This window comes from Bactrocera neohumeralis, chromosome 5 (genome assembly GCF_024586455.1).
Source record: "Bactrocera neohumeralis isolate Rockhampton chromosome 5, APGP_CSIRO_Bneo_wtdbg2-racon-allhic-juicebox.fasta_v2, whole genome shotgun sequence".
Classification (NCBI taxonomy): Eukaryota; Metazoa; Arthropoda; class Insecta; order Diptera; family Tephritidae; genus Bactrocera; species Bactrocera neohumeralis.
In genome coordinates, this window is record NC_065922.1 from 15,287,336 (window position 1) to 15,308,293 (window position 20,958).

The 20,958-nt window shown below is 35.2% G+C and overlaps 4 protein-coding genes across 11 annotated transcripts in view; 2 read left to right on the plus strand and 2 right to left on the minus strand.

Moving 5' to 3' along the window:
* Window positions 1-245: 245 nt before the first annotated feature.
* LOC126760624 (peptidyl-prolyl cis-trans isomerase-like) lies at window positions 246-6,628 on the minus strand. 4 transcript variants are annotated; one of them, XM_050476399.1, is made up of 2 exons: window positions 6,189-6,625; window positions 246-1,077 (listed from the first exon to the last, which is right to left on the minus strand). In XM_050476399.1, exons 1-2 carry the CDS (start codon window positions 6,453-6,455, stop codon window positions 649-651), a joined length of 696 nt encoding a protein of 231 aa, XP_050332356.1. In that variant the 5' UTR covers window positions 6,456-6,625; the 3' UTR covers window positions 246-648. The 4 variants fall into 4 exon arrangements, with proteins under 4 accessions (XP_050332356.1, XP_050332358.1, XP_050332359.1 ...); XM_050476401.1 differs by lacking the exon at window positions 246-1,077 and adding an exon at window positions 1,298-1,885 and having other exon boundaries at window positions 6,189-6,628; XM_050476402.1 differs by lacking the exon at window positions 246-1,077 and adding an exon at window positions 2,114-2,773 and having other exon boundaries at window positions 6,189-6,577.
* A 356-nt stretch (window positions 6,629-6,984) lies between these two features.
* On the plus strand, window positions 6,985-9,406 carry LOC126760625 (uncharacterized). 2 transcript variants are annotated; one of them, XM_050476405.1, is made up of 5 exons: window positions 6,985-7,197; window positions 7,318-7,441; window positions 7,961-8,168; window positions 8,241-8,505; window positions 8,587-9,406. In XM_050476405.1, exons 2-4 carry the CDS (start codon window positions 7,319-7,321, stop codon window positions 8,489-8,491), a joined length of 582 nt encoding a protein of 193 aa, XP_050332362.1. In that variant the 5' UTR covers window positions 6,985-7,197; window position 7,318; the 3' UTR covers window positions 8,492-8,505; window positions 8,587-9,406. The 2 variants fall into 2 exon arrangements, with proteins under 2 accessions (XP_050332362.1, XP_050332361.1); XM_050476404.1 differs by having other exon boundaries at window positions 6,988-7,197; window positions 8,241-8,487.
* A 500-nt stretch (window positions 9,407-9,906) lies between these two features.
* LOC126760609 (cell division cycle and apoptosis regulator protein 1-like) lies at window positions 9,907-18,572 on the minus strand. Of its 2 annotated transcripts, none has more exons than XM_050476373.1 (13): window positions 18,051-18,572; window positions 17,742-17,982; window positions 17,333-17,673; window positions 16,759-17,262; window positions 13,911-14,361; window positions 13,027-13,129; window positions 12,647-12,954; window positions 11,929-12,117; window positions 11,217-11,770; window positions 10,972-11,153; window positions 10,673-10,908; window positions 10,514-10,611; window positions 9,907-10,449 (listed from the first exon to the last, which is right to left on the minus strand). In XM_050476373.1, the coding sequence occupies exons 1-13, from the start codon at window positions 18,476-18,478 to the stop codon at window positions 10,164-10,166; spliced, it is 3,921 nt and encodes a 1,306-aa protein (XP_050332330.1). In that variant the 5' UTR covers window positions 18,479-18,572; the 3' UTR covers window positions 9,907-10,163. The 2 variants fall into 2 exon arrangements, with proteins under 2 accessions (XP_050332330.1, XP_050332328.1); XM_050476371.1 differs by having other exon boundaries at window positions 17,333-17,676.
* Window positions 18,573-19,147: 575 nt separating this feature from the next.
* Window positions 19,148-20,958, plus strand: part of LOC126760622 (stomatin-like) — a 32,577-nt gene continuing 30,766 nt past the window's right edge. The window contains exons 1-6 of one of the 3 annotated variants that reach the window (XM_050476398.1): window positions 19,148-19,269; window positions 19,329-19,479; window positions 19,551-19,916; window positions 19,979-20,144; window positions 20,200-20,412; window positions 20,464-20,676. In XM_050476398.1, coding sequence (XP_050332355.1) covers window positions 19,212-19,269; window positions 19,329-19,479; window positions 19,551-19,916; window positions 19,979-20,144; window positions 20,200-20,289 — 831 coding nt within the window. In that variant the 5' untranslated portion in view covers window positions 19,148-19,211 and the 3' untranslated portion in view covers window positions 20,290-20,412; window positions 20,464-20,676. Of the gene's footprint in view, window positions 19,270-19,328; window positions 19,480-19,550; window positions 19,917-19,978; window positions 20,145-20,199; window positions 20,413-20,463; window positions 20,677-20,958 lie in introns of those variants that run through there. The other 2 variants (XM_050476396.1, XM_050476397.1) reach the window with 2 other exon arrangements.

Here is a 20,958-nt window from a genome sequence, read left to right on the forward strand (position 1 = left end):
AAAATTGAGATAAAGATCTTTTCTTCTATTTTATGTCATAATAAATGCACCTGTGAAGGGTATAAAAGCTTCGATGGAATCGAAACTTATATTTTTTCGTGTTTCTTGTTATTTTCGAACTAGACGGGCGGACTAGCCGACGTTAAATTTCCATAAAACCATCTTTGGTCGGATAAAATCGCTTGTAATTCGGTATGAAGGAATGATAGATTTTCTTATTATATATTAAATAAATTACAAACTGATTATATGCCTGATGATATAGATTTTTATTGACCAAATATATGTTTCTCAAAAAAAAATCAGGTTTATACTATATTCTTTAGGAAACAACACAGCCCAATTTAATTTGTTTCAAACTTTTTATACTTAGAATCAATTATTTCACATGTGTATGCATGTATACAATATAGATTTACTTCTTTGATTCAACACTATTTAATTAGAAAAGTAAAAGTTTACTTACTTTCGAAATCATTTAATAATGCCATAAAATTTTAATTCAACACTAAAACACACTTATTAAAATTAATTACTCTGCTAGTGAACACCCAAACATACATACATGTACGTATGTATCTGTGTTTTCAATTCACACCTATTACAATCACAGTATAACTTTGTATGTCACATTATTGATTTTCAAATCTATTTTAATTCACCACAATCAGCAATGACAATTTTCTTCATCGGCCCGCCGCTTGCACAACCCAAAGCCTCCATGGCTTTTACGACCTCCATCCCTTGAATGACCTGCCCAAAAACTACATGTTGCCCATCCAGCCAAGGTGTCTTTACAGTGCAAATAAAGAACTGTGAGCCATTGGTATTCGGTCCGGCATTGGCCATAGACAGAACACCGGGTATGGTGTGCTTCAATTTGAAGTTTTCATCCTTGAATGTATTGCCATAAATGGATTTTCCACCAGTACCATCATGGTTCGTAAAATCACCACCTTGACACATGAAATTCGGTATGACACGATGGAATGTGCACCCCTTATAGCCAAATCCCTTCTTGCCGGTGCACAAAACGCGAAAGTTCTCAGCAGTTTTGGGTACAACATCCTTACGGAGCTGGAAATAATTGATTTTTGTTTTTTCTTTAGAAAAAACATTTTCCATTACAGCACCAAACTTATGGAATCGTTTAATATTCTCTAATGAGTTCTACAAAATATGTGCTGATGCCGTTAGTTAAATGTTTACTGTACTTTAATGCTTCTAAATATGCGCACATGCGTGTAAAAGCTGTGATGTTTATGTAGTAGTGCATTCCAAAACATAACTAATACTATTTGATATATTTCAATATTTTATTTTTAATGATTCATGGAGATAGTAAACAAATTCATTAAATAACGCAGTCGACATCGAGATCATTCCAACACAACAACCAAACCAAACTCACAAAAAACTGTTTAAAACTAAAAACAGTAAGGCAATAATAATTTCATTATTCCAAAACGCCAGAATCGGCAATTACAATCTTGCGCTTAGTCTTGCCAGAATCCGAGCCGAAACCTTCAATTTTCTTCACTATATCCAAGCCCTCGACGACCTTGCCGAAAACGACATGCTTATTATCCAACCATTCAGTTTTCTCAGTGCAAATGAAAAATTGAGAGCCGTTTGTATTCGGACCAGCATTTGCCATGGATAGTGTACCAGGGCCTTCGTGTTTCAAGGAAAAATTCTCATCCTTAAATTTGGTGCCATAGATAGACTTGCCACCAGTGCCATTGTTATCGGTGAAGTCGCCACCCTGACACATGAAATTCGGTATGACACGATGAAAAGCAGAACCTTTGTAACCGTAGCCTTTTTCGCCAGTGCATAAAGCACGAAAATTTTCACAAGTCTTTGGTACAACATCTGAGCGTAGCTGTAATTTCGGAAAAATTTATTTACTTTTTGCAAGACACTTAAATTTACATTAACAAAACATATCCGGACATTTATTTCAAATGCATATAGCTGTTAGTAATATTTCATTCAACCATGTCAGGATATGTCTGCTCAAATATTAAAAGTACTCAGCAAGCACTACGGAAATTTACTCCCATAAAAAAACAATTGATTCGTCGAAAAAATTAGAAAATAAAACAAAAAATTGTGATTATTCTAATAGAGTTCCAAATTGAATTTTTATTCGCTCATGATAGAAAAAATAAACTGCAGGGGAATCATTATTAAACTCATGTTTCCAAACACTTTACTAGAAAGTCGAAGTACTGATAAATTTAAATGCGACAATGCTGCTTGAATGTTACATTATACTTAGCTATTACTTTTAGCTTTTATATATATTTATATTTTAGTGTGTTGTGTTAATTTATAACGCTGCTTAAAGCGCTCCAGACTCAGCGACGACAATCTTCTTGCTGGTCTTGCCAGATTGTGAACCCAAACCCTCAATAGCTTTAACTACATCCATGCCTTCGACAACCTTGCCGAAAACCACATGCTTGTTGTCCAACCAAGCTGTCTTCACAGTACAAATAAAGAACTGCGAGCCGTTGGTGTTGGGTCCAGCGTTAGCCATTGACAAAATACCGGGTTCGGTGTGCTTCAAGGAGAAGTTCTCATCAGCAAACTTAGCGCCATAGATCGATTTGCCTCCAGTGCCATTGTGGTTTGTGAAATCACCACCTTGACACATGAAGTTGGGGATCACACGGTGGAAACAGGAGCCTTTATAACCGAAGCCTTTTTCGCCGGTGCACAAGGCACGGAAATTCTCAGCAGTTTTGGGCACAACATCGGGGCGGAGCTGTAACATATTACAAGTTTATTTATAATAATTGGCAATTTCGATGTTAGGATTTCATTAATAATTTTAGCTTATTTACGGATTAGACGACACACCAACACACGTCAAATTTAGCACATTTCCTTTTTGCAACTAGCACTCATGAATTGGTTAACAAAATCACAACAATCACAAATAAACGCAAGCAAAAAATTGTAAACATTGTTACACATAAACACACATATTTCCAACTGTCAAATTAGCATACAAAGGGTTTCGTTAAATTTCACACCAAATGTGTTCATTACAAAATCTCATACAAATAAAATAAGCTAAATATATAGTTTAATTTAATTTAATATAAGTTCATATAATTTACACAAATTATTCGAAATGTGTAACTCTTTAAATTGTTTTATTCCAATTGTCCTGAATCTTCGATGAGAATTTTCTTAGATGTTTTGCCCGATTGGCTACCAAGTGCTTCGATACGTTTAACAATATCCATTCCTTCCACCACCTGTCCAAACACGACATGGCGATTGTCCAACCATGTAGTTTTCACGGTACAAACAAAAAACTGCGATCCATTGGTGTTTGGTCCAGCATTTGCCATGGATAGAATACCGGGTCCGGTATGTTTTAAAGTGAAATTTTCATCATCAAACTTATTGCCGAAGATTGATTTGCCGCCAGTGCCATTGTGTTGTGTGAAGTCACCGCCTTGGCACATGAAATTCGGTATGACTCGATGAAAGCACGATCCTTTATAGCCGAAACCTTTTTCACCAGTGCACAAGGCACGGAAATTCTCGGAAGTTTTGGGCACAACATCTGTGCGAAGCTACAAGAATGATGTATAAGAATTTTGTACAAACATATATAATGGAACCTCCTGCATAAGTACTAATTTTATCAAATTATAATTTTATCAAACTAATAATTTTTACATTTCTGACTCATTCATTATTTTCACAGAATACAATAAAATAAAATTTGTACAAAATACACACATACATGCTCACATGGTTTAATAATCTCAGAGTTAAACAAAGCTTATGTCGAATACTTGTTTCTAAAACATGACATCAAATCAAATTTTCGTTACGTAAGCTACTTTATAAGCGGTTTATAATAAACAACAAAGTGAAACATTCAAATACATGTATGCGGTTATGACTCAATAATCAGCCACCTACAGTAGCAAAGACATTTGTTGAATTGTAGAAAGGTAAAAAAAAGGTTAAATGACTATTAATGACAATTGGTTCTAACATGATAGTTAAATTATTTTGTATTTCATCGTACGCGCATTTTACGCATAGATATTGTGCTTGTTGTGGCCCAATTCTGTTGGTAAATAGCATAAATAATTTAAAAATTTCGATTATAGAAAATCCTTTACTTTGGAAAGTTACCACCTTTATTGTTTTCGATCGATAAGCCGTTCCAGTTGGTATACAGATCATGTATTTGATACTTAAACCGAAACATTTTAAAATGATGCTAATGTACATATGTAGGTAGGAGTGTTATAGCATGACTGAGTACAATTTTGTGCTCCTAAATTAAACCTACAAATTTACAATCATTTGGAGTATCTAATTAACCCCCCACTTCGCCCAAACATACAAATGTTTCATGCAGAATTAAGGACAGGAGGCGTAGCCTCACGACACGTCGCGACACTATTTACTGTCTGGTAAATGTTCTTTTACAATCAAACTTGCCTACATCATTCATACATATGGAGATAAAACTGCACGCATTACTATCGCAGACATAGAAATTAATATACAAATATTGTAATGGCCCAACATGAAATTGCAGCAATTATTTAGCTAAAAGAATTTCAGTCAACAGATTTTTTACTATACTATTTTCCCAAGGTTAAAGGTACTAAGACTGTCAATAAATAAACCAAATGTTGGAATGAATCCAATGATTACCTGAGAAAACAAAATAAAATAACCCACAAATTCTAATATAAATAAACGACATTCCGATACTTACATATCTTGAAAATAAAGTTTGAATAAATGCACTATTTTATAAAAAAAAACAAATTTACTATTTTATAAAAAAAATTTGCTATTTTATAAAAAAAAAAATTACTATTTTATAAAAAAAAATTTACTATTTTATAAAAAATTTCGTGTGTAGATTTAAAATATAAACCAAAATTGATTTATTATTTAAATAAAACCGAATTCAATCGAAAATGCAGCATGTACACCACAAAAAAATCAATATTTAAAATTAAAACTTTGGACACTGCCCATTGAAATTATAGATACAAAAGGTAGGTGACATATCCCTATCCCTTTCCTATACCATTTACTAGAATTGTCGTACAATGCCATTTACAACTTGTTCACTCAAGGTCACATGGTCATTTCGACCATACACGTTTATTAAGTATACACGTGCAATATGCATATACAAATAACAAATATGTTAAATTGATATCGATGCACACCCATCAAACACACAATATAATACACTTTTTACGATTTGCTAAAAAGTGAGTTTGGTAAGGTAGGCAATGGAAAATTACTATAAGTCTCCCATTTATAAAATTACTCACACCTATACCTTTTCTCAATATAATACAAGCAGAGCTGCAAACATCGGCATTTACACGATTTCAAGCCATCAGCATGAACACTCACCGAGTATCCAACCGGCCATTAACCGACATATCATTGGAACTGATTAAATAAAAATAGAAACGATTATAATCAAAACACTTAAACCCTTTAAAATGCAATTTAAAGAGTACTTTCTAGATTATTCAAATTAACACGTGTCACAGCTACCTTAAATAAACTATTTGATTCAATTACAGCCGCTTCAAAAACTAATAGCAAATACTGATAGGTATTTAAAAAGGTCCTTTAAATAACATAAAAACATCACTCGATTTTCTCCAATATATGGAATTAAAATAAATATTAAAGAATAAATTATAAACAGGCCACTTAACCAAAGTTGGCGTCATCGGCCACCGCATAACCAACACATGCAAAATCCGGCGAAAGCAAGCTCTACGTGTGTATTCTCGTATGTATACATATGCGCAACGATGTAGAGAAATTGCACTGGGGCCCCGCCATTCGCAACTACCTACATATCACATATCCACATACTTGTAAGTTGCAATTTAATCACACATTTCTCTTAAATTAATCGTACTTTTCCACATTCGGTCATGTCATCATAACCTCAAACTTGAAAATGTTACTGTTCCTGTTCCTTCGATTAAAAACCTCATACACTTTAACGTTTTCACCATCAGTTATTCACTCAAACCACATTTAATTATAGACGGCTAATTAGACATACTTAAAATTATGAAAATTCTAAGCTACATGTATGAAATGATGTATCTTCTAAATTTTCATTAACATATGGTGATTGGAAATGCAATGCTTACCTCCATAACGATGCGTCCAAGCGGCTGTCCGTCAGCAGTCATATCAAAAAATACACGGGGAAGACCCATTTTGCCCTTATTGCTTTTGCTGCTATTACTTGCGAAACGAACACCAAGAAATCCTATTTGAGACTGAAATTCAAAATGAAGCTGCCCGACTTCGATTCCGGTTTGTAGAAAATTCGATTTTTTTGCCAAGATGGCGAGCGGTCGTTGCTGGCGGCAGCAGCCTCGTAACAGTGTTGCTGTTGCACCGAAAAGCGCCATTTTCACTCGATAACAACACGTGCGAATAGATAAGACCGATTAATGTTTGAGCGCACTCAAATTCCAGAACACACCCAAAAAGAGACTTGCAGCTGGTCTATCTACTGGACAATGGAAAGAAGATCAGCTATTTTATTTACCGTTTGCCGGTCAAAATTAGTGTTACCTAATCATTTTTCTTAGTGATGGAAAAATTCGTTATCGATTTTGAGCAAGGCATCGTTGTTTAATATACAGAGTTGCAATTCCTTTGCCTTTGGAGTACTAAACACAGAAATGAATTAACGTATCACAAAAAATTTTTCGGCTTACAAGTTGAAGTAAGAGTGAATTTAGAAATTATAATAACACAATATTCATATATAATATTTTACATTCAAATATTAACATTAGCAATATATTATTAAAATAAAAAAAAAAAAACAATTATATTTTCCTGCTGCTTAATATTGAGTATATTTTATGCTCTAAGCAACTCTGAGGGTTGACAAATTCTTAATTTTTATTCAATTTTTTTCTTACCAGTGACATTCAACAGACTTGGCAGCATCGTTGCCCATACTGGACATCGAAGGATGCATTTGCTTTGTTGAAGAAAACACCAATTTGACAATCGAGTATATATTTTGTAAGAAAAATAAAATATTGAATTTTTCAAAACTAGAAAAGAAATCAAGTTTGTCAACAAACGCACATAAATATTTCTAAAGATATAAATTGCAAGTTCAAAACTAAAATTAAGGTATGATATCAGGATATGTTGACCTTCAAAAGCATTTCAGTCATATCGTAAATAACAATCGCTTTAATGATTGTCTAAATGCAACATAAGACAAATTGAAAAATTTTGATTTTTATGTAGAATGCCCATGGGAGCAGAGCCTGTTTATCAACCGACAACCGTCTCGGTCTCCTACGAACCACGACCAGGAAGAAACAATGTCCGTTTACTACCATTTAAAATACTGAGGAATTCGCGATTTCAGGTATTGATGAATTGTTTTTTTTTTATTATTACCAAAGTGATATTAAGCTTGATGTAATTTACTTATTGGTGATTAAAGTGGAATTTTAAATGGCTTTCTATTCAAAATAATCAACAATAGTTTTGCAGCATAAAATACGTTTGTTTGTTTTTAATTTATTTATTTTTCGGATCCTCCTAAATTTATGCTTTTAATAAGCAAAATATTTTTGAACATGCAATTACTTATGTATGTATGTGCATAAATTGTTTATAAGTTCTTGTGCAAACGCTCAAACGATAAATCGAATTGTTTACGCATTCTGCTGTACAAATGTTCATACTTACATATGTATATGTATGTATATATACATATATGTATGTTTATATCATGTATGTACATACATATGTCATGCGAAGGAATGCACCCATGCAGTGTTTAATATGCTATGGTAAAAATGCATTTAATGATAAACTATTTTATAAATAAAGTTTTATTTTCGTTGAATTCATTCATTATTCTAATTACGACTACTTCCAGCTATTTCTGCTGATTTTCGGACTGTTGTCTATTGCAACTGGTGTAGCAATATTCTCTAGCGCTCTAGCAAGCATGCCCAGTAATTTATTTTACAATAAGCATACCGAAGATCTGCCCGACAACGATATTGTGGTGACCTGTTCAGAAATTCCAACCGGAATTGTTGTTCTGGTTGTATTTTTCATAGTAACCGGTGTAGTATGTATTGGTAAGTTGAAAAATTTTTATTCTTTTCATTTTACGGCAGTTGTTAACTTGATAAATTTTTGCATACTTTCAGGGGTCTATGCATCAGTTGCTGATTGGCGACGCAATTGTGTCTGCCGTTGCCCATTATTTGATAAAAAGAAATCATTAGCCAGACAACTGCAATGCCAAAACGGAGGTGGTTGTGGCGAAGGCATAATGGCGTTAAATCCTTCGACAGATCCGTTGGTTTCACATACACAGTACGCACCGGTATCAGAGCTGCCACATCGAGGCGATGAAGAAGAACGCAGAAATTTAATGCCCGACAACAAAGATTGGTGATTTTATCATTTATCGTACATAAGATGTTTTAGAGAATCACATATTACTAATTAGCATGTACATTCATAAATCTTATTCTGTTCTAAAATTTACAGTCTCAGTAGCGCTGAAGAGTCGGACCGCATGTTGGAACCAGATCCACGTATTGTTTTGCGGCCAATGGGTCGTTTAGATGATGCTTAAAATCGACCGAAAAGGAGAAAATTGGACAAATTGTGCAGCTGGCTGACGAAGTATGGCAGTAACTTTACTGTTGCTGTCGATTTAATTGTAGAAATTCTACTCATATTTTGTGTACCCACTAAATTATTACAATTTTAATTACGTTAAGCTAGTTAGAGCGGTGTGTTATGTAACTAACACTTGTTTTGAATATTTCAAATGCTTTAAATAATATATTAAGTGAGATTTTTTCATTTCTGTTGATCTTCTTAAGCATCCAGGATGTAATCAATTTTCACAGAACAAGAATTTTTAGCTCTCAATTATGTAATAAATTGAATTTTACATTGGCTTATTTAGCAAAAGAATTGAAATAATCCCGTAGTTGTAAGCTACTATTTATTGCTTAGACAAAGTTCAGCAATTTGTTGATCCACGCACACACATAAACACATTAATTCGTGTAAAATGAAAATGATAAAAAATTTAAATAAAAAAATAAAATTATGTAACTACAAATAAGTAACTCTAAATTATTAGTATTTTTGGAAAATGTCCGTTCACATATTTATAAGTATTTATAAATAAAGCACTTGAGCAGTACACGCAAACGAAGCTCGAAACCATGTGGAACTGTTTAACTTGTGCAAATAATATTTTACTCTAAACGTATTTGTTGTAATTCAATTGCGTACATAATTTGCTTTCATAACCAATAAAATAACGTAAATACTTATTTTTTAAATCAAATAACGGTATAGTTAATTATTTGTTTTATATAAGAAAATTATCGATCATCCTAGGTGAGCTATTGATAACCGCCACAATAGCTTTTGAAAGCTTTTAATCATGTTTGCAGTTATATAAATACCCGAAGTGTCGCTATGAGCTACAATGCTTATTCACCGATAAACTGACCCAAGAAAGTAGGTTACAAATAAACTGGATTTATATCTTGAGATAGCTGTTTACCCTAATATTATTCAACTGAAGGGTCTACGTAACCGAAACTGACTCGGATTTTTTCCGTCCAAGGACTGTCAACTCTGCCACTACAACAAAAATAACAAAAACAACGGGATTTATTTATGCTGATATAGGCACCAACAATAACGCTTCTTCTCTAAAAAAAAAAAAACTATAACGATGTCCGAATGAAGCACACTTCACTTCGATTTCGATAAAACCGATTCATTCAAAAAACGATTATCTTCAAACTTTACACCACTATTTGAAAATAAAGTGTTGAAATATTTCCGTTAGCAAACCTTTGCAACCTTTTATTTTATTATATATATATATATTTTTGAAAATTCATTAAATATTTATTAATGTGTATATGCATCTAATCCTTAGCCAGAGGAATATTCGCATAACGGGTGGTGTTTAAAGTTATTCTCGCGAAGATGGGACAAAGTGTGTAAATGTTATATAAATATTTTTAAGTTCACATATAACCACAACACGCAAAAAACACCTATTATACCAATGCTCCACGATAAATGCATTTTTAGTCTTCCATTGGTTCCTGCTCTTCCTCTTGCTCATTCTGTTCAGTTGTACCTTTTTCTTCTTTTGCGGTTTCAGCTTTGTTAACTTCATTTTTATCCTTGACTTCATTGGCCTTCTCAGCATCTTTGCCAGAATCCTTGGATTTCTCTTTTTCTTTATTCTTCTCCTTCTCTTTTTCCTTATCTTTATCCTTCTCCTTCTCCTTATCTTTACTGGATTTGGTACTTTCTTTAGTTTTGTCCTTCTCTTTATCTTTATCCTTATCAGCATCCTTATCGCGTGCGCTAAACAAATTGAGCGTTTGAAATATTAATAGTATTAAAAGCAGCCGTTAACGGCATATTTTACCTGTCAGACTTGTGATCCTTGTCTTTCTCACGACTGAAGTACGGTGTTACACGGCTGTAAATGAGCGAAAGTGTGCTGTGCTGATCCCGATACTTACGCTGGAAACAAAAAGGCGTTAAGTGCTGTCCACTTTTATAGATGTAAAGCCAATCTACTTACATTCAGCGCGAAAAGGTCTTGATCTGCATCGGAGAGTTTACGTGTTAAGCTTTTAATTTCCGACTGCAAGTCTTTGACTTTGGTGCTTGACTTGGAATGATCGCGCTGCAAATCGGTATGTTGCTTTCTGAGATCGTTATATAACTTCTCCAAGTCGCCATAGTTCTTCTCGGTGCGCTTGATTTGCTCCAATAGCTTGCCAACGTGTATGACAATGCCATTATAGTTGACTAGACCTGTGCAGCAAGCAAAAATTTAATATTTACGAACCAATTTAATATTAACTGTTACGTAATTACCATCATTATCATTCGTGTCGTTATTGAAGGCGATGGCGCTCTCCTCACCGCTAAGCTCATTCTCTCTCGGTATGTAGATACAGTTGCCTTGCGCAATTTTCCGCAACTCCTCACTGGGTATATCATCAGCATCCTCAATTTTAGGTGGCGCCTCGGTGGATTCCTCCTTGTCGGTTAGTTTTCTAAAATTTATGGGATTCCACAATATTTAACTATAAACTAAATGTAAAAGAGCAAAAAATTACCGGTAATAAAATGCTTGACGTATAGAAAGCTTTCCAAGTACACGACGTATTTGGCCACGCGACAAATTCAAACCCAACACTGTGAATAAATCCTCCAAATCTTTTTCAAAGACATAACCGCAATGTGTGGTGTCGAAGTAGATGAAAGACAACAAAAGCTGTGGCTTCACGACAATCATTTTTTTGTCCGAAACATGTTCACGCTCCTTTTGTTCCTTGCCGTTGACGGCCGCCGACTTGTGTTTGCGTTCGCCCTCAGCGTCATCGGCGGCAATACTACGTTTCGAAGCTCTACGTTCGGATATGGATTTACCGTTGCCACCGCCTTCTTCCTTGTTGGATTTCGCATCGGCAGAGACCTTTGACTCTTCGTCTGCTTCCATGGTTTGAGCATCGTCCGTTTTATTGCCACCATTAGCGGTCTCTTCGTGTTTGTCTTTGCCGCCATCTGTGGTCTCATTGTTTTCCTCTTTGTGCAGATACATCTCTTTGTAGATGTTGAAACCGAAGTCGCGCATTAACATTTCGTTAAACAATTCAGCGAAAATAGACACCTGGATGTAGAAGAAGTAAAATATTTAGGTTATGTTAAGTCCAAGTTCTAAAAATTGGTGGTACATAGCAATAGAAGTGGATAAAAAAAGTTTATGAAAAAATAGTCTTTCAGTTCTCTTTATTAATGTTATTTCACTATTACAAGTCTCGTACTAACCTCAAAGAAGCGCTCTTTGGTATCTGCTGGGCCATAATCCAACAACACTGATAAAGACATCATTGAGCAATCGAATTTACCACCTTTAACGGTTTTATTGGGATGTACAATAATATGTTCTTTAGTCGGCAATTTATAACGGCGAATTAACTGATTTTTCTCCTTTTCATTCAATTCTTTGGGAGTTTCCTGTAAAGAGCAAGGCAAATTAGGTTTGTTTGACGAAAACGGTGAATAAGATAATAATGATAATAAAATATAATAATAACAATAATAATAATAATAAAATATAATAATAATAATAAAATATAATAACAATAATAAATAGAAAAATGTTATAATAAAAGGTATTATATTACAAAAGCAAAAAAAAAAAAAATAACTACAATAGCAAAAAAAAATAAATACATAAAAATTCTAACCACAAAATTATGAAAAAAGTAAATTTCTACTGCATTGCTACCCGTGTAGAGCTTTCTTGTGTATAATATTAAAAAATTTTAAAAATTAAATTAAGAGAAAATAAAAATATATGATAAAAAAAAATATAATAATATAATAAAAAAAATATTATAATAAAAAAATAAAAAACATTATAATAAAAAAATAATAATTATAAAAAAACAAAAAAATAATTATAATTGCGACATAAAGCAAACAAAAAATTTAAAAAATAACCACAAATTTATGAAAAAAGTAATTTTTTTTGCATTGCTACCTCCGGGTTCTTGCTCGAGTCATATTCATCCAGTATGACTATGTCACTCATATCCACATCAATAACATCGTTCCACTCCTCTTGCTCTTCATTATCTTCATCCTTTGGCTTATCGTTTTCCTCTTCTTTCTGTTCGATTACTTCAGTTTTGGTTTCGGCTTTCTTAGCGCTAGTCTCAACCGTTTTAACGGGCGTTGGTTGGGCTTTGGTGGGCTCAGACTTCGGCGCTGTTTTCTTTCCAGCCTTGTCCTCGGACTTTTCTGTGTTTAAAGCCTTGGCCAAACGTGCCATAACTATATTACGAGCACCTGTTGCAGATAAAAGATATTTCAAAACATGAAAGTTGTCCATAAACAAAAAAAAATGTCTTAGTAAAGCACCTTTTGATGATAGATTACGTGCGGCTAACTCATCGCGTATGTCCTGCACCTTCATTGACTTCAAGTCCAATTTGGAATAATGTGTAGCTTCCGGTAGGTCATTCTGAAATCAGCGACAGTTATTAAAATGAAATGCGCACGGAGCTTTTAACAGTATTTATCTGTTTGCTTTCAATTATTCATATTCAATTTTTGGCTAGTATAAGTATTGTTAACGATACACATATAAATATGCACAACTGGGCTTGGTCACGAGGTGTGTAGATTTTTACCGATTGCAGACCAACTTTGCTGCTACTTTTGATACATTTGCTTTTTAATTTAAATATATTCAAAGGGATATGAATATGAATTTCAAAATTTGAACAGAATCTGCGCATAAGCTGCGTGCGTGCTAACTAGACGGAGCGGTTCGGTTTGAAAGTCGGTCGTTAGGCTTAAATGCTATGCTGTTTTAGCAGGCGCAGTTGCGTGCGCATGCGTTACAACATGTGCCATTGCTGCGGCACGTCATTACAAGGGTTTACAAAACGACATGCATATATGTATATGTAATGTAAAACTTTGTCCTTTCTTTTGGTGTTGTTAAAACGACAAAGCGTTTGTATCTAATACTATGCGCTGCGGTTGGATAACAATTCGTTTTATGCTCGCTTTATAGGAAAGTGAGCATATGAAAGCGTAACCGAATGGTACGTGTACAGAAACGAAATCGACGAAACAGAAAAAAAAATTTGGTTCAGTACTTCTACAACGGCATACATACAAAACATACTAAAGAATCAAGAAAAAAAAAAAACGTATTTATGTTAATAACTTATAATTAGCATTTGCATGTGTGCCTTTAGATCATCACTGTTGTCGCCAGCAACGCTTATTTCTACCTCCTCTATAGTAATAACTTCCACCGTGGTGTCCGCAGCAGCAGCAGCAGCCTCGTCGTTTCCGTTCGATGTGACGGTGGTGGCTTCAGCGTCATTTTCATTATTTGCTGTGTTGTCGGCAGCTTCCATAGACTTGTCCGCATCATCCGTTGCAGTGTCGTCTGCATTTGCAGCATCAGCGGCAGCATCGTCACCATCACCATTTGGCGAGGCTTCTTCAGCTAAATCAGCAGTGGCATTATTGTTGGTGGCTGTCTTTGCAGCGACGCTTCTACGCGCGATTACATTCTCCACGGCGTTCTTGTAGACTTGATTGAGCTCTTGCCATTGGGCGGTGTTCGGCATGCACGAATGCACATCGGGCAAATATATAACAACAGTTTCGATACGCGGTGGTGCGTCCTTCTTCTTGTGATCTTGACGATGATAGTGAAGCTCCACAAAGCGATACCTATGCAAACAATTTCGAACAAGAGAAACCCCAAGCGATTACATCGATCATGGATCATCGATTTTCAAGCGGCGTTGCGACATTTGACCACATCGCATACAGCCCCCGTCACATTGGTAAAAGTTGCAGCAGCAGCAGCGGCATCATTGACGAGTTGTGGTTGGTGTGTGGAGTGTTTTTGTTAAGTTACGGTTCACCAGCAGGCACGTCATGTCGTTTGTGGGTGTTGAGTTAGCACATCGAACAACAATGAGAAAAAGTAACAAAATATTAGAGAAGGAACGCAGTTGCAATTAGCCACCATCGGTTCCAGCCAGCCAAGCCGAATGCATTCAAATTGTTGATTTTTATTTTTCGTTGTACCAGTAGTTGATGTGTTGAAATTCGTTTCGGCCGTTCCGTTTGGTTGTTGTTGTGTGTGTCCGTCCAGAATGCAGTTTGTGAATTTGTTTTTTTGATAATTTTTATTGTTATTGTATATAATGAGTGCAATCACCAGTGAAATGGTGAAGCAAAGCAGACGCATTTACGAAACATGGAAAAGAAAGAAAAAAATCATAAGGAATGTGGAAAATTTTTATGTGCTCGATTTGATTTTTTTGTTTTGAAGTTATTTAATTTTTTTTTGTTTTTTAATGAGAGAGGGGAAACGTGGTTTACAATCACAATTGATATATATTGTCGTTAGGAAATAAATTTTGTATTCGTTGCATAAAATTTTGTGCACCTTGCTGTAAAGAATTATACTTTGTTAATAATAAATACAATGAAAATACTTTTTTAATTCAATATTCATAACATACGGTTAATAAGAGCCGTGTATGCCTTCTTAATGCACGTAAGGCATTTGAAAATTAAAGTAGGGAAAATTACATAACCTATAAGTTAGTGGGCGCATTATAATTGTAAACTTTTCAGCACAATTATTTTGTTTACCAGTATTTAATGTGTAGTAGACACCTATAAATACTATTTAACCGAATATGAGTACTCGTAGATTATTTCTATACTGAAAAGTGTGTTTTATAATATGCGCTCGCTTAAGTACTATTATGGTAATGCACTTTGGTTTCAGAAATTTTGCTATTTCATTTTATAAACAAAAAAAAAAAAAAAAAATACACAACTTACTAAAATATATATCATAAGAGATATTGAATGTATATATTGAATATGCTATAATACCAACTAAGCAAAATATAATATTATACCAACTGACCAAACTTGACCCGGACTGGTTCATTTAACCGAAACGAAAACAATTTTATGTTCGTATGAAATTTGATGTTGTTGTTGCAGCAACTGTCGTGGGAACGGTTTAAGTTTCATCTCCTTTGCTCATTTGCCGGAACAGCCTATATCGGACTACTTTAGCATATAGCTGCTATACAAACTGATCTTTCCAAAATCAAGTTCTTATATGGAAAACTTTAATATTTGGCAAGATATCTTCGCGAAATTTGGCATATTTTATTGTCCAAAACAACTCTACAATCTCCACAGATCGGACCACAATAGAATATAGTTGTCACATAAACTAATCGCTCAAAATCCAGTTCTTGTATGGAAATTTTTTATATTGGACAAGATATCTTCACGAAATTTGGCATATTTTATTGTCCAAGTCAACGGTACAATCTCCGAACAAATTGTTTAGATCGGACTACTATAACATATAGCTGTCATACAAACTAATCGCTCAAAATCCAGTTCTTGTATGAAAAATTTTTATATTGGACAAGATATCTTCACGAAATTTGGCATTTTTGGCCAATCAAAATAAAGTTCTTATATGAAATCATTTGTAAATGTGAAGAGTATTATAACTTTGTTGCAACCGAAATTAAGGTTTTTCGTTTTTTCTTTGCCAGTCCGGGTCAAATTTGATCAGACAGTAATTAATATAATAAGGTACAGTTACACCTCACTCTATTCTTCTTGAACCAATAGTATTTTGCTGGAATATATACTTTGCAAATTGCTGATTTTCTCTATCAAGCCTCCATTTTCACCCAAATTACTTGTCAAAATATTAAAACCGAGAATTAGAATATTTTAAAATAATCTATAAAGCCTATTTTCAATACGTTATATTGAACTACAGATTCCTTTAACGGGATCTCGCGAATAAATTTGTATTTGAAATTTACTATTTTTCAAAACATAGGATAGTTTCATAAGTGTTCGCTATTAGAATATTATTTATTAAACTATTTAATCAATGATTATAAGGAAACACTATTCTCACCCCATAATAAAAATAATATTTACTTTTCGAAACACTCCCTTCAACTTCAATCCTATACACATATACATATATATAAATGCTCTTAGAACATAGCGTACTTTCTTAATAAAATTTGTAATATCGCCCTAAAAATACCAGAAAATACATACCATTGTGTGCACTGTGACAGATCGATGCCAGTTAATGCTTTACAAGTGCGTATAGCTGTGCGTATTAATACGGCCGGATCCTTATCGGGATTTTCACCGTCAAGCGAGGGACTCCATGGACCACCAATTGCCATGGGCTCATTTCGCCCCCTAGTACCTACGAGGAAACTAATTAGACGCGAAGGATGCACCGTGTTCTGCTCGTTGTCATTATCGTCGTCTTCAAAGCATTTTTGATAAAGGTCGGCTATGGGTGGGCATGCCATAAGCATAACCTTAGCAGAATATAAATAATCTGCATCTGATGGCTCTAGTACATCGTTGTTTTGCTCGAATGGCGAATCAACAATGCGATGCATTATATGAAACTGACATGGGCGGCGTAGTGAGAAAGCATTTTCAGGTGTGAAAACTTTAGGCCACAAGATGTTGGCATGAAAGAAATCCGATGGAATGTACAATGTTGAGTAACGTTGACGTAGTTCTTGCAAATCAGCTGAATTGCTGGAAATTTTCAAATTATTATAGAGTAAAATATATTTTCTAGTAAATGCGTTCTTTTTTGTTAACTTACTAGGCTAATATATTTTTGGGTATTTGCACCATATAACGTCGAATAGCACGAGTACGACGTCCCTTCGCTGGGGGACGATGTGGACTGCGTTTAACGCGATCCCCACGCTCTCTATCACGTTCGCGTTCACGTTCCCTTTCTTTTTCTCGCTCCTTTTCACGTTCACCCTCCCTTTCACGATCTCTACGTTCCAAAGCGTGATCAGGCTTGCCTTCAGGACGAGCACGGTCTCTTTCGCGCTCGTGCTCACGGTCCCTATCATGGCCTCGCCCCATACCGGACATGGTGCGTTCACGACTTCGTTCATTATCTTCACGACGACGCTTCCGGTCTCTTTCCAACTGCTTTAAGAAAAATAGCATATTTTTAAATAAAATATATATAATTTTGTCAAGATATGTTTACTTACATCATCACTATCACGGGAGCGAATATTGCGCTCACGTTCGCGGCGGTCTCGTTCTCTGTCATTTCTTCGTTCACCGCGCATAGGTGACGAGTGGCGCGGCGAGCCATGTCGTTGTAGCTGCATCTGCGCCAGTTGGTATTCATTCGGTGGCGGTACGGCATTATAACCACTTCCACTTCTACCGCCGCCTCCGCTACCCATTAAAGATGGCAATTGCTGAGCTTGGTGCGACATATTGCCACTTTGAGAAAAACGGTAAGCATACATACATATTCTTGTTTTTTTATTGTAAATTACTTAATAGCTTACCCCATTAGTTGTATCAGCGTTGCATTCCACTTAAATTGTCCTGTTGTAGAATAGGAGGCTTCAAACATTACGCGATCGCCCAATTTAGGAATTGCTCCCTTACAAGCATTGCGGTAGAAAAAGACTTCATCGTTGATAAGTCCGCATTCATTATTGATTTTTGTTACGGTGCCTATAGAATTGGTCATCGTTTGTCCACCGGCATTTGGTTGCTGAAAAGCAACTGGGTTCAAAGATGTCGACCGCTGCTGTGGGTAGGCTACAGAGGGTGCACCGCCACCACCTTGCGAAAAAATGGCCGAATGTCCAAAAGCCGACTGAGAAGCAGCATGTTGTTGCTGCATAAACATTCCGCTTTGATTATTTCCGCCCTGATAAAAACCGCCTTTTCGTTGCCAAGGCTGATTTTGTTGGCCACCATAAGACATTATTATCTTTTTTAAAACAATTCTTTTAGCAGAAAATTAATTTTTCTCGTTAGAATTACACGCTTATACACTTTTCTTGCTATGCCGATAATTGCAGTTGTCAATCTTGACAGGGTTGTTTTTTACACAACTCAGTATTGCATTTCAATAGTAGTATTTAAGTATTTAGATTAAGGATGTTCACGCCAAATAAAAAAATTTTTTAGAGGGATTTAATTTTGATCGGTCTGTTCTCTCATATAAGCAGTTTCTTCCGGATCGATATCCTAAAAGCTGAAGGACTAGTTAACGTATACACAGATACACAGGCGGACAAGTGATAGCTGATAGTTAGACATACGTAGTTAAATGTACTCAGCTCGTCATCTGATCATATGAATATGTGCAATAGTTTCTTCCGCTTTGATCGATATCGGGGCAAAGTTAATATATGCTGAAGGAAGGAAAAAAATCGCGTATTTCGAAAGATATCAAGCAATATTTTTCATTAACTACTCTCTGAACGATGTGTTATGGATACTTAGTATATTTATAATATCGTTAAAAGTGGTATTACTTGGGCAAAAATTTTTTGCACTAGTTTTTCAAAACTGAGTAACTTTTAGCAATATGGCAATCAAAAACCTGTTCGTATAGGAAGTGAATAAAATATAATAAAAATTCGTTTTGGTGACAATTGATATAAAAAATATTGTAAACTCAAAATATCAGTCGAAATACAAAATTTCTAGTTATGAGCGGGACAAACGGAAGTAATCGCGTCGATGTTATCGGACGTCCGGTTGTTACTAGTAGGTACAATTGTAATTCCTGTGTATGTACTTCAATTTTAAATTCCAATATGTTTTAGCCGAAAATCAAGCCAACAGCGCAATCGAAAAAATTGCCTCTGTGACTTCGTTCATTTTATTTTTAGTCTTCTTCCCGATTTCAATATTTGCATGTCTGGTTGTAATGTTGGAATTCCAACGTGCAGTTGTGTTTCGGTTGGGACGATTAAGGTAAACCGTTGTTAACAATTATTTCAAATATACACTTTACATATTATCTTTAACTGTTTGTAAATATTTAGGAAGGGTGGTCCGCGTGGTCCAGGTATATTTTTCATTTTACCTTGCATTGATAGCATCGTCAGTGTCGATTTGCGAACGGTTTCAATTGATGTGGCGCCGCAAGAAGTACTCACAAGAGATTCAGTGACAGTTACACTCGATGCTGTCATCTACTACCGCATAGATGATCCTCTACGAGCTGTCATTCAAGTTGCTAATGTTATGTCATCGACAATGCTGTTAGCTCAGACCACGTTGCGAAATGTGGCAGGCACAAAAATGCTCATGGAGCTATTGGCCGATAAAGAGTCCATTTCCAAGACTATCGAGGATATTTTAGATGTAGCAACCGATCCTTGGGGAGTCAAGGTGGAGCTTGTCGAAATGTAACTAAACTGCGTAACTGTATGCGTAGAGATGAAATGAATATCACTTCTTTTTATTTTAGCAAAGATGTTCGCCTGCCTTTTTCGCTGCAACGCGCTATGGCCGCCGAAGCAGAAGCTACACGTGAGGCCAAAGCGAAAATTGTTGCCGCAGAAGGTGAATACAAAGCATCGACAGCACTGAAGCAGGCTTCAGATATAATCGGAATGAATCCAATTGCCTTACAGGTAGTTCTGCTTCTATTTCTTTCGAGATGAAATTGTAATATTTTTTATTTTTTAGTTGCGGTACTTGCAAACTATGAACACAATATCGGCGGAACACAATTCAACAATTATATTTCCGTTTCCGATTGAGCTGATGGATATTTAGATGTTTTATTAGAATTGTGGAGCGAAGTGTTTTTTATTTACATATATGTGTGGAATACATTAAATTGGGCGTTTGCTAAGCTAAATCAGTAATCCACCTTTAAACTCATGGGAGGAAAAGACGGTAAGAAGCTTAGAATCACATGTAAGAATTACTCGATAAAGATACTTTAAGCTAATGATAGTTGCGCCAGGTCGATCGAAGATATTTTTGCCCCAACGAGTAAATTACCATTAGAGATCAAAATGGACTGAACATCTGAGATCTTTAATCCTCTGATGTGAATAAACGGTGTCAACCGTAAGAATTATGTCGACGACTTCAAAGTTCCGACTGTGAATAAAACGAAATAGGTATTTGATATTAATACCTACCAAAACAGATGTATTTTATACCCTAAACCTTCATTATATATGTATATATATTTTAACATCAAAAAGTATTAAAATTTTTACAATACAGACAAAAAGTTAGGTTAAGCGTTGCCTATATATCACAACATAACCGCGTAAGTGAATCCGAGTTACAATAGCGCGCCAGAAGTTCTTCATTTTCGCTGTTAGGCGCCAATTGGAGATTCCAAGTGCAGCCAGGTCCTTCGCCACCTGGTGTTTCCAACGGAGTAGAGGTCTCTTTTCTCTTCCTCTGCTTCCCTCGGCGTTTTGCTCT